This window comes from Dasypus novemcinctus, chromosome 3, assembly GCF_030445035.2.
Source record: "Dasypus novemcinctus isolate mDasNov1 chromosome 3, mDasNov1.1.hap2, whole genome shotgun sequence".
NCBI classification, from domain to species: domain Eukaryota; kingdom Metazoa; phylum Chordata; class Mammalia; order Cingulata; family Dasypodidae; genus Dasypus; species Dasypus novemcinctus.
In genome coordinates, this window is record NC_080675.1 from 169,706,702 (window position 1) to 169,718,932 (window position 12,231).

Here is a 12,231-nt window from a genome sequence, read left to right on the forward strand (position 1 = left end):
CCAATTTTATTCCTTCATGAATTCAACAAGTCCTTAATAAAAGCCCATTCCATATTTGGCCCTGGGCTGAGTGTTGATTTGGAGAGGAGTAAGACAGTGCCTGTCCTCAGGGGGCACTCAGCCTGCTGAATGAAGGACAAGGTCTGACAAGGTAAGAGTCAGGTTCAAGGCCCACATTCTCTGCTGGTTCTCCTGGTGACTTGGTGCATGTCACCTCTCCTCTCGATGGAGTTGTCACACTAGGGGGACGATGAGCAGCGTTAATTGATCTAAAATTCTTGAAGGAAGGGCACCCAAGAAATCTGAATGCCTGGACCATGAGGTGGAAGAGGATTCTCCTTCTGGACCTGGAGAATCCAGGGATTCTCTGTGGGTGCCCAGAGGGCATGGCACTGGGATAACTCCCTATGACCCAGAATATTTTTAACAACCAGAAGATTCCAAAATACCTAGGCCTGTGTCAGATTTAATCAGCTTTCCAGGAACAAGTGAGGCCCTTGGGGAAAGAAATCGATGTTTTCTAGGTAACCCCAGGTGGAACATGGAGAGACCCCTGCATGACATCTCCTTAGCCCAGAAGCACCCATGACTTTTCTTTGCACTTCAGTCTCTATCCAAAAAAGTGGAAGGAAAGAAATTAATCTTTATTGAGCACATGCTCCTCACCACATCACCAGGAGATGGCCAGTACTGTTCCCACTTTTCAGATAAGGGAACCTCTCTGAGGCTTGGAGGGGTTAAGCATGCTCAAGGTCCCAGGCTGATGGGTGACAGAACAGGGTCTCAAACCTCAGTCCGATGGACCCCAAAACCCATGCACTTCCCACCCCTTCTATAGTGTGCATCTCCCAGGCCCATGATAAGGTGCAACAGGAAATACAAAGAGCAAGGCAGGGCCCCAGACTTGGGGGCTAATATAGGCAGAGCCCAGAGGGAGGAGCTGCGGGGAAGTAACGACCTGGAAAGAAGTTTCACCAGGGCAGAGGGCTTGTGTGGAGGAAATAAAGCTGCAGGGGTGAGTGGAAGCCAGGTAGCAAGGGACTCTCGCTGCCACGTAAGGAAGTTTGGGATTCACCCAGGAGGCCCTGGGGGACTGCTGAGGTCCTTGGGGCCTAAGAAGGGTCTGAACACTGTAGCTTTAGGAGAAGACTGATCTGACAAGAGGACAGGATAAAACAGAGATTGGGACAGCAGTGAGGCCGTTGCAAACGCAGGGTCGCCATGTTCAGTTATGTACTTTGTGCATTTCTCCACGTTCCAGTCGAGGGGCTGAGTCGGGGACGAAATCCAATCTGCAAACCACAGGCGGGCGAGGTCGGGTGCCGGAGGGAGCCACACCAGCCCCGAGGGGGCGTCTTTTCTAGTCCACACATGGACCCCATGTAGGCTAGCTGGCTCGAGGTCAATAGTCTCAAAATTGGGGGCCCAGAATTCCTTTTCACTCTTAAAAATGGCTGTGTCCTTAAAGAGCTTTTATTCATGTGGGTTGTTTCTCTCACTATTTACCATATTAGAAATTAAAACAGAGGAAACGGTAAAACACACGAATACATCAGCGCGAACTCCAGCGGTCGTCATAGTGTTGTTACCCCACGTGGCCCCTGGAAAACTCCCGGGTACACTTCTATCAGCCAGAGAGTGAGCAAGGCCAGTAACGTCTCTGCATTATCATAAAAATAGTTTTTACCTCGTGGTTTCTCTGAAAGGGTCTTGGGGACCCTGGATGACAGATGGAGACCTGCTTCCTAGTTAACCAGGACCTACAGTAGAGTGATCAGAACTGGGGGGAGGAAGGAAAGCCCAAGCAAACATCACAGAGGAGGCTGAGGTGGTACTTGGTGCCTTGTTAGCGGTAGAAGAAAAGGAAAGAGTAGAAGAGGACCCCAGCGTTTTACGCTCCAGGGGACAGGAAATCAACGGAGGAGAGCAATCTTTGATTGAAACCAGAGAGACCCAATCAGTCAAAAAGAAGAGATCAAACATATTTGGGACAGGGATGGGGCAGTAGGGGGAGGGAAGGAGTTAAAGTCCTAGAGGAGGACAGAGGAGGAGGAAATCAAGAAGCCTTGGAAGTGGATGACCTGGGGATAAGGCAAGATGATTCTGTGGCTGAGAGAGGAATTGGAGAAGGAAAAGAAGAAAGCTCAGCAAGGAAAATGAGAGCAAAATAATACAAGTAAGAGGAATACTAGCATCATACAGCACTTACCCTGAGTCCAACTCTCTGCTTCCTGCCCCATTTAACCCTCACACCAAGGTCGCACCTGAGAGCCTCCTTAGTGAAAGGAGAAGGTGAAGTGTTTCTCTGCCCTGTGAGTGTGGGCAAGGGAGGCCTGGGGAGGGAGCACTTTGGTTCCTGTTACAGGGGCTGCGAGGAGAGACCTGGCAGCACTGGTGGAATAGTGCAGGGTCTGGACCCTTGAACACATGCGATCAGAGCCGGGTCAGCCTGGAGTTCCCAACTGCTCACCTGACCAGCTGCAGTCATTCACTCTTACGTAAGAGCAAAAATACAAATCATCCACCTGAGTGGGAAAGACTAAGTGTGCGGGGCCTGGCTGGGCCGCTTCAAGCCACAGAGCCCTGCCTCTCATCTGAGCCCTTCACTGCTGTGTGTCCCCACAAGCTCAGTGGGCCCCGAAAGGAGGGAGCACCAAAAGCATTAGGTGAGATGTCTGTGATGTGCCCAGGACGCTTTTTTTGTGTCCTTCTGTCCTTTTCCTTGAGAGCCCTGATGACAGGACCTGGTCCCGCAGATGGAATGCACCTTGAGGGACAGTCCTTCTCTCTAATCCAGGGTCTCCTGGAAATAACAAAGGAAAGTCCCCATTTCTCTGGGTTTTCCTCTTGGAGAACAAGACACACACACACAGCAGAAAGCAAGTTGAGTCTTAAAACAGCGGCGCCTTGGGCATCTGGCTGAGCAAATCCGCAATCGGCATTTCCTGACAAGAAAGGGTTCAAACAGGGAGATGAGCAAGAAGCAGAAAAGGGCACGCCCTGGTTCTGATGTCACTGTTCTCTGGTGTCCTCTCCTCCATCATATCAGGTCTCTAGCTAAGGAGCCTTCCTCCCTGGCTCCTGGGGTAGACGGGCAGAGCCCAAGGTAGGGCGTTCCCTGCTCCAGTAATGCAAGCGGCTGCAGCGGCTTCAGAGCAAAGCTTACCAAGCCCAGCCCTGACCTCAGACGGCCCCAGGCCTAATCCCACTAAGCTTCCAGCAGAGGGGCTCCACCCCACGCTGCCGGTGCACTCAGGCACTCTGCCGCCTGGCCAAGGCCACGACTGGGTGTCTAGAAAACACTGATTTTCTGCAGTCATCATTCTGGTTGTTCTCTTCTCTCCTCCACAGCATCAGAGATGCACGTGGTGATCCTTTAGCCAGGGAGTGGAAAACGAGGAGGCGACCCAGATCCGCCCGGATCTGCAAAGGCAGCCGTGCTTGTGACAGCACAAAGGATGTCTAAAGGGCTGAGCAATCAACACAGGCCTCCCTGAGCTAACCACATTCAGATGGAGGAAAAAGCACTGAGTCAAGCCAGCCGGGTCACCGTGGGCAAATGGAGTGGGTTCCACAGCGCCTCCCAAAAAGGCAGGTCCAGGTTCTAAATCCCCAACCTGAGAATGTGACCCTACATGGAAACGGGGTCTTTGCAGATGTAAAGGTCAGGATTTGGGGATGAGGTCATTCTGAATGTAGGGTCCCTAAGCCCAGTGACTGCTTTCTTTATATTAATAAAAGAAAGGAGAGGAAGAACAGGGACACAGGGCTGAGAAGATGGAGAAGAGTGATGCAGCCAAAGCCAAGGACCACCTGGAGCCACCAGAAGCTGGAAAAGGCATGGCAGGATTCTCTCCTAGGGTCTCAGAGGGAGTATGGCCCCGACAACTCCTTAATTCTGGACTTCTGGCCTCTGGAATGATGAGACAAGAATTTCTGTTGTTTTAAGCCACCACGTTTGTGGTACTTTGTTACAGCAGCCATAGGGATCTGAGACAGTCAGTAATGGAGCCAAGGCCCTGTTTGAACATCTGTAAAATGGGGACAATCGTGCTCAATCTTCTTTCTTCAGAAAGTTATTATGAATATGGCAATAATATACATTAACATACTTTGTGAATTAAAAGGAGCTATGAAAAAAAAGAGCTTTGAAGCTGTGAGAAATGATTACCATCACAATGCTAATATTAATAATATTATTTAGTGATCTCTTTTGGAGATTTGGAAGGTGCTCATGGACAAGACTGGGAGAAGGAAAGTTCCGGGATCAGCCCAAACCCATCCCCAATACCAAGTTCATATTTTACCAAGTCGATTAAATTTGCAGATTATACCAGAGCTATTTATCATGTGGCTTTAAGAAAACAAAATCTTCCAATGTATTTTAATCATGTCTGCTCTGTTTGTGCAGGGTATTAGAGAAGCCTCTTCAAGTTACACAAATGGTCCCTGGGTATTTCTGGAGGTTTCTGTGCTGTGGGTTTAGACCTTCTGGTGCCTCTCACCAGTGCCTATATTGTATCAGGGTATTCTGAATCCAAGCTTCTTTCCTTATTCTGAGGCAACCTCTTTGATTCTTGCTCTGATTTCTGGATGAATATTCCAGTTTTCTCTATATAGGAATAAAACACCGTCTTGCCATAACCCAAAATTTCTGGGTGTCCTACTCAATGCCAAGTCAAACTTCCTCAAATCCATACCATGGAAATAGCACTGGGTACCCCAAAGCAAGTCTTGAAAGATATTTCCAGTTCACTCAGTAAGGGAAACCCAACCAGGCATGGTAGGAAGCAGTGGGCCAGGTGCTCAGCCAAAACTATGGCTAAATGAAAGTAAATGAAGGGTCTAGCGTGTAGCAAGGTGTCTGAGATGATAACTTTTTTTGGCCCTGGGATTCCATTGAGGGCAGCCACCATCTTGAAATTGGCTTTTGGAAGGGGACACGAAGGCAAGTTGTATAAGGGAAAGTGCATGGTCTTTGGCCACAGCAGACTTGGATGGTGGTAATGCTAATCATCACAATACTCAATCCCGGAGTGGCCATTTTCTAGCGATGTGATCTCGGATCAGTTTAACGTGGCCAAGCCTCAAATCCCTCATCTGTAAAACTGGTGACAATAACACCTCCCTGTTGAGGATTGTTTCATCTGAAGATAAAATGGAATCATGGATGTGGAAGTGGTTTACACAGGACCTCATACATATCAGATGCTCAGTATATGCTCTTCCTTCTTCTCCTCTACTGCTAGAAAAGCTTCCCACACTCAGCCCTTCCAATGGGGAGTCTCAATGGCAGCAGTTCTTATGTCAAAGACCCTCTGATGGGGAAGGGGCTGATAGGGGTTTTGTCAGAGATCCTCAAGGATGGAATGAAACGTGCTAAGAATTAGTTGAATATCTTAGAGTTCTTCCCTTCTGTGGGACCATCATTCCTGTTTCCCCAAGGTCACTTGAAACCTCACAATCTGGGTTTGTGACTTTCCGGCTGCTACAGCACACCGAGCCATCTCCCTCTGGCCTCTCTTCTCTGGAGCCAGAATTCTTCCCTCCTGGCAATATGCGACCCAGCCCCACACCCCAGCCAGCAGGCTCTATTGGGCAGACTGTGGCAGTCTAGATGGGTCATGGCAGATGGCGCCATGTGGACTAATCAGGAAGTCAGACAAGAAAATACTGCCCTCTCTTCCATTTGCCAGGAATCAGGATTGTTTGGATTTTAATCATAGCCACAGCTAAGAGCCAACACATGGCCCCTCCAGCCAAAAGATAAATTTTCCATGCTCAACATTCAATTTTTCTACACAAAATAGACCCCTTCTAGGAAAGGTGCTCCTTAGAGGGGGGTTCTTTTACTTTCCAATATAACTTTTTTCTTATTTAACAACATGACAGAAATATTAATAAAATGCTCCATGGGCATGGCGGCACTCTCACACTGGGGGGAATGGCTTTATTCCTTCATAAGTCACATCCGGCTCACCAGGGCATTGATCTGGGCAAAGCTGGATGCAGAATCCCATGATCCTCTGGGAGAAATGTGACATTTTCTTTAAATATATATTCACTGAACAACTGTTTCTAAAACTCCGCAAAACAGGTCACCAGGGCTGCACACATTGATTTTGCATCCAATGGTTTTTTTCTTTTAGAAAGAGCACTGATCATTTTCTAAATAATTCAGCAACCGCAGACTCCTGATGTCCCCTGGAGAGACACTGTCTCGGGCCTCCCAAAGATGAAGAGGCAGGGGTCCCAGAAGAGCCAGATGCAAGACTCCCAGGAAAACCCCAGGCAGCTCCTTTATGGCAAAACCCGCCATCAGTTCTAGGGCAACTTAAGGAAGAACTAGAGTTACGCACTCTTCAGAGTAATGAAAGGGGTGGATCCTTGAGCTGGAAACATATTGAAAAGGCTGGGAGATAGCTGAGCCTCATGGTCAAGGGTTTGACTCCATCCTCTACCACTTATTTAATGGATAACTTTAAACAAGATATATAACCTTGCTAAGCACCTCAGTGTCCTTGAATGTAAAGTGACCGTAGTAGCACCTCCCTTACAGAATGGTTGCAAGAATTAAATTAAACAGTGCATATAATCTCACAGACTACTTGGCAGAGAGTAAGGTCTCAGAAATAAGTGTTAGTCATCATCATTGTAGTCATGTTCATTTCCTTCTAAAGTCTCTTTCATTCACAAAGATGGGACCAAATACAATGCATCAAGTGTAAGAGCCTGCCATTTTGGGGTCTATCTGTTAACCTGGAATATAGTCCATTTTTTTAATGTTTTATAAACAAATAAGTATGTATTTACCTTATTCCAAGCACATGTAGGAGCATTTGCTGATGAACATCTGGATTTCAGCCATACATGACTAAAGCACTCTGATTGCTATATGCCTGTTCCACCCATACCAGAGCAGTAGACAAGTGGAGAGGGGCAACTTTCTGAGAAAGGAAAACAACCCACAGCAGGATGGTCCTAAATTCCTCAATACTTAAAGAGACAACCCCAGAACACCCTGTCCCTGGAATGGGCTTTTGAAGCACCATATGAGCTCTTAGGCTTCTTTTCCCAGAGATAAGTAGGGTATACAAGGTCATCATGGGGTGATAGGCTACTGGAACACTTTTCAGATGAGTCTGAAAAGGTAAGGTTCTGACTCATCCATGAACTCAGGTCTTGCCAGGTGGACAGAGCACAAGTTGAAAGGCCAACAGATTAGGCATGAGTTCAAGGTCATTGCCTCTTGTTAAAGCAGTGAAGCAATCTGCATTCAGTGAATTTGGATCTGAGTCATCAAGTAAAAGGGAACACATGAGCAATGTCTCTGGAACCCTGACTCCCTAACTTCATCCGTGCCTCAATTCCTTTTCAATTTTATTCCTTGATTTATTCCCTTAACAAAATATGCTGCCCTTCACGCACAGAGATGACCCTGATGACTCACATATCAACATGAGTTATTTTTTCCAGCGGTGGTTACAAATTTCCACTCACCCATCCAACATTTGTTTGTGCAAAATGGCTGGCTGGGCTCATGGGTACACTGATCAACCTTGGAACGCAGCAGGGTGAAACAGCCCACACACTGATTGAATCAATACATGGCCTTGGCCCACGCATGCCTATACACAAGACAGACAAGTAGGGGAAAGGACATGCAATCTCAAGTTGAAAGGCTTGTGTTCAAGTCCTGGCTCCACTGATGACTAGTAATGAGGCCTTGGTTGAATCCTCACCCATAAAATGTAGAGAATGATAAAACCTACCTCCCGTGACTCTTGGCTTGATAAAGTTAAGGTCATGTAAGTGAAAGCACAATTGATCATCTGCAAAGTCATGTATCATATTTAAGGTAAATATTATTGTTTTTATAAACACTTATATTATTAATTACCTATGCAACACAAAACTAGGTCCTGATGAAAGATGAGACTCCTGTCTTCTGAAACATACTGTGCCCAGAAAAAGGATGAGAAACCAAGTGATGGGGGGATCTTCCCATCACTCACTGAATATGGTATACCCTGTGTCATCTGACCCCATGGCTCCATTTCTTGACACTCCTCCCCACCCACCACTCCACAACTTGGACCCTTTTCAAAACTGAACTTACAGTTCCCGAAGACTCAGTGTCTGGAAGAGCTGCCAGGACAGCGTGGTGAGCCGGTTACTGGAAAGGTTTCTGCAAGATTAACACATCACAGGGGAGGAATTAAAGAACAGATCTCACAAAAACAATGCTCTCCATAGTAAGCGTGGTCATTCCAACAGAATCTGCCCTGACTGTTCTTCTTTGCTCTATTCTGATAAAGATACATTTGCTGGTAAAGATAGAGAGCAGGTTTGGAGAGGGCTCTGAGGCCTTTTAATGGACAAGGTTTTACAAATTGAAGAAACAATAAAATGCTGCTAGTCTTTCTTCCATACCTCTCCCACATCCCACTCATACACACAACAGAAATTCAAGAAGCCCTTTTGAAACCCCCTTCTGGAAAAGGATGGAGAACTCACAGGATGGAGGGGCGAACATGCCTTCTTAACGTTCACACAGTTCAAAACAATGCCACAGGTCACCTACAGCTTCTTCTCACCGGTCCCTCCCACGGCAAACATGCCCATCAAAGATCACACTTCTGCTCTCCTCCTAATAGCCATTTAATCGTTCTCATTAGAGCTTACAGGGGAAAGGAGCAGCCATTAGTCTTCTGAATAAAAGAAGGAACGCGCCCACGGTTATTACTTTGCCAGGCTCAACAAACAACGTTTGAAGTGGTAAGGGCCCTCCAAGGCAGCTGTGCCACCCTGCTTGAAACAAAGTGGCACCCCAGGAACTGTGCTCGCCTACGGATGGGAACGGGCAGCCTCGGTCTCCACCTCCCCAAGCACGTGCATATTTGTGTCTATTAAGCACGGATGCATCAAGTGCAAACACAGACTCTTGTTTATGTTCACACACATATGCTTGCATGTGCACCTGTATTTAGGTGACTTCTCTGACAAATATTTGGTGAGAGCCAAGTGTAGGCGACACTGAGGAATGCAGGGGTGGACCATCCAGGAAAGGTCTCTCTGGAACTTCTACTCAAGTTGCCGATGAATAAAGAAGAGAGCTGCAGTTTGTGTTAGGTAGAAGGAAGGGTGTACATAAAGTGATACACGTAATTGGTGTGGGGAGGGGGAGAAGTGATTTTCAATGGGATGCTCAGGCAGCACCTTCTGAGAAGGGACCATCCGAGCTGAGACAGGAAGAGCCAAACGGGTCAGGTGGCCCCAGGGGACGTGGGGTCCAGGCAGCAGAAGTACCAAGTTCAAGGGTCTGAGGCGGGTGAAGGGGCCAGCAAGGAGGTTAGTGATGAAGAACTAGGGGCAGAGTTGATGGATAATAGGGCCAAAGGGCGGCATGCCACACCCACCTTGCTGGCCATGGCCAGGAGTTTGGATTTTATTTCAAAGAGCGGTGGGAAGGCATTGGGTGGTTTTAGGCAGGGAAGTGACATGAGCCGCCATTCTTAAAAACAGGAGACCAACAGGGGAACCAATCAGGAGGCTGCTGCGAGAGCCTGGGGCAGGGAAGGGAGCAGAGATAATTAAGCAGATAGATTCCAGAGAGAGGTGTTGGAGGCAGAGGCGCCAGAACTTCCTACTAGACTGTGTCTGGGGGAGGAGGGAAGAGACTCGAGCAACCAGCTGAGTGGAGATCTCATTTACCAAGATAGTGAAGCCAAGGAAAGCATCGCCTTGGGAGGGCAGGACCAAGAGCCCTCGCTCCCCTTTGCAAATGTCAAGTTTGAGATGTCTGTTAGGATATACAAAGAGAGAACTCCAATAGGCCGTGGGACACACAGCTCGGCTCTCACGGAAGATGACACAGGAGCGTCCACAGTTTGTAACTGAAACAGAAAGTCAACGACAAGAGCCACATAAAGGGTAGGGCCTCCCCTTCTCGTTTGATGTAGCCCTCTCTTTGCCACCTTGGCTTGGTAATAGATTGACCTGAACTGGCTAGATCCTGCGACAGCATGTGACCTCGGGGACGCACCCCCGCTCTGAGTCCAGGCCCTGGTGGAGAAGGGAAGGAGGCTCCCAAGTTGACTGAACCCAGCAGAGCTGCTCTGCTCTCTCCTGAGGTTTGGATTTCATTTTAAAGAGCGATGGGAAGGTGGTTCTAAGCAGGGAGGTGACCTAATCTGCCCTCTCTCCTCTCAGGGTCCTTAAGTCCACACAGTCATCTCTGGACTAGCCCTCCAGGCTCCCACACTCTCACCCCATCTCCTCTCTGGGCAGCTGCAGGGCTGTGTGTGACAACACAAGCTCCCAAAAGCCCATAAGCCTCAACCCATCCAGCATGCTCACCAACCAGCTGCACGTGTGACTCCTACCATGTCCCAGACCCCCACTCTCAGAAGGAGAGGGCGGCAAGAGAAGAACGGCACGGTGCCAGGGCAAGGCTTGCGGCAGGGGGCGGCTCCTGCGGGAAGGCTGGGGCAGGGGGCCAGACCCCTCAAGCCAGGACCCTACACAAAGCCTGAACCAGGCACTCGGGCCGAAGGCAACAGGGCTTGGGACCCCTGAATGAGTCTCCGCCGGCAATGGCCTTCATGAGGCTTTAACAAGCACGTGAGCAGTGCAGGTGGCAGTGTTTTGTTGCCTTGTCGGTTTGTTCTATGGACAGCGGCAACAAGGGTGGCAAGAGCTAGACAAGCCCCAAACTTCCCAACACGTGAGGGAACCCCTGCTGAGCTCTGGGAAGACTTCCAACACCCGCCTTCAGCTCCCTGTGCCGCTCCAGGGTTCCCCTGAACAGTGTTTGGAACCAGTGGTTCCAAAACAAACCGGCGGAACCCCATGGGGAGCCAGCACCGGCGGAGGAGGCCAGAGAAGTGGAGAACGCCAGGTGAGATGGGTACCTGCCCATCCCCAAGCGGGAGCAGGCAGGGAGCCTGGCAGGGGCTCTTGGGGAGCCTGTGGCACAGAGCAGGCTGCCAGCAATGTCCTTTCTCAAAGGTCATGTTCTGCTACATTAAGCAGAAATGTCAAGAGAAAATTGGATTCGGAGAGAAAGAAAATAACAGGCTCTCCAGGCAAATAAAAAAACAAGAAATAGCATTATCTCCTTACACGTTGGAGGAGGGAAGGGGCCCAGGACCCCTGGATGAGAGGTGGCGAGGTCCACTCCCCCAAGCTGGTACCCCATCATCTCCTGCCCCCCGTGTGCCCCTCATCCAGCCCACCTGAAAGAGAACGGTCCCCCAGACTCCTCCAGCCCTCTGCCCAGGTGCACCACGCACCTTGGCCGGCCACAGACCTCCTGCTGCTCCTCCCCAGCTCCTGGCGGGGTACTGACCCCTCTTCCTCTTACTGGAGTGTCAGGGTGGCCCTCACTCCCCCCAAATCCCAGCCACTCCCCGCCTGCCCGCACCACCACAGTTGACGTCTGCCCTTCACGGAGGCTTACTAAGGGCCAGGGACTGTGCCCAGTGCTTTCGCATATTCTGCCTCACTTAACTCTCACAGCAACCACACCATGCAGGTGTCACTCTTATCTCTACGTTACCAACGAGGAAACGGGGCTCCGGAAGGTTCTTTCCAAAGTTAGCTCTGAGGGGCCTTAACTAAAAGACGCAGGCAACGAACGACACGCCCAGGGACATTCGTGACGGGGCGCAGCTGTGCGCACTCCCAGTACTCACACTTACAACTCAATGCGTGGGCCCAGAGACGGGGCCATAGATTGCACAAGTCCAGGGAAGAGTGCCGTGGACACAACTGGCACAGCTGTACACAGCAGCCCTGCCAGAGACACATAGTAGAAGCCTCCGTCCCGGGCAAGCACAAGGCCAATGTATACACACCCAAGACAAGCAGGGCACGCCCTGGCCAGGCTGTCTTCGCCGGCGTTTACAAATGCTCACGGGACCAGGCAAACGGGAAGGCTGGGGCACCGGGCTTCACCATGGCTTGCCACCCACTCAGAGCTCACTGCCCCCGCTCTTCCTTCTAGTTGGCACCTCACCTGCATTCACCTGTCATCAGTTATTGATGAGCTGGTTGCCCGGCTCATCAGGCAAGAGTTTAATTAAGAATCATCCTGCCTCTGAGTCCCATGGCAGCGTCCTCCCTAGCAGATCCATTATCGACGCCTCTGACTTTTTCTTGGGTCAGTGGCCAGTTTCCAAGCCACCTGACCAATGGACTTCGTTTGGTCAGTAAGATTTTACAAGACGA

The 12,231-nt window shown here is 49.5% G+C and overlaps 1 protein-coding gene across 2 annotated transcripts in view; it reads right to left on the reverse strand.

The window, feature by feature from the left end:
• The window catches only part of NTRK3 (neurotrophic receptor tyrosine kinase 3), a 371,583-nt gene that overhangs the window by 255,163 nt on the left and 104,189 nt on the right, over nucleotides 1-12,231 (reverse strand). For both annotated transcript variants that reach the window (XM_004467918.5, XM_023591542.3), the window contains exon 4: nucleotides 8,120-8,188. In XM_004467918.5, coding sequence (XP_004467975.2) covers nucleotides 8,120-8,188 — 69 coding nt within the window. The remainder of the gene's footprint in view (nucleotides 1-8,119; nucleotides 8,189-12,231) is intronic.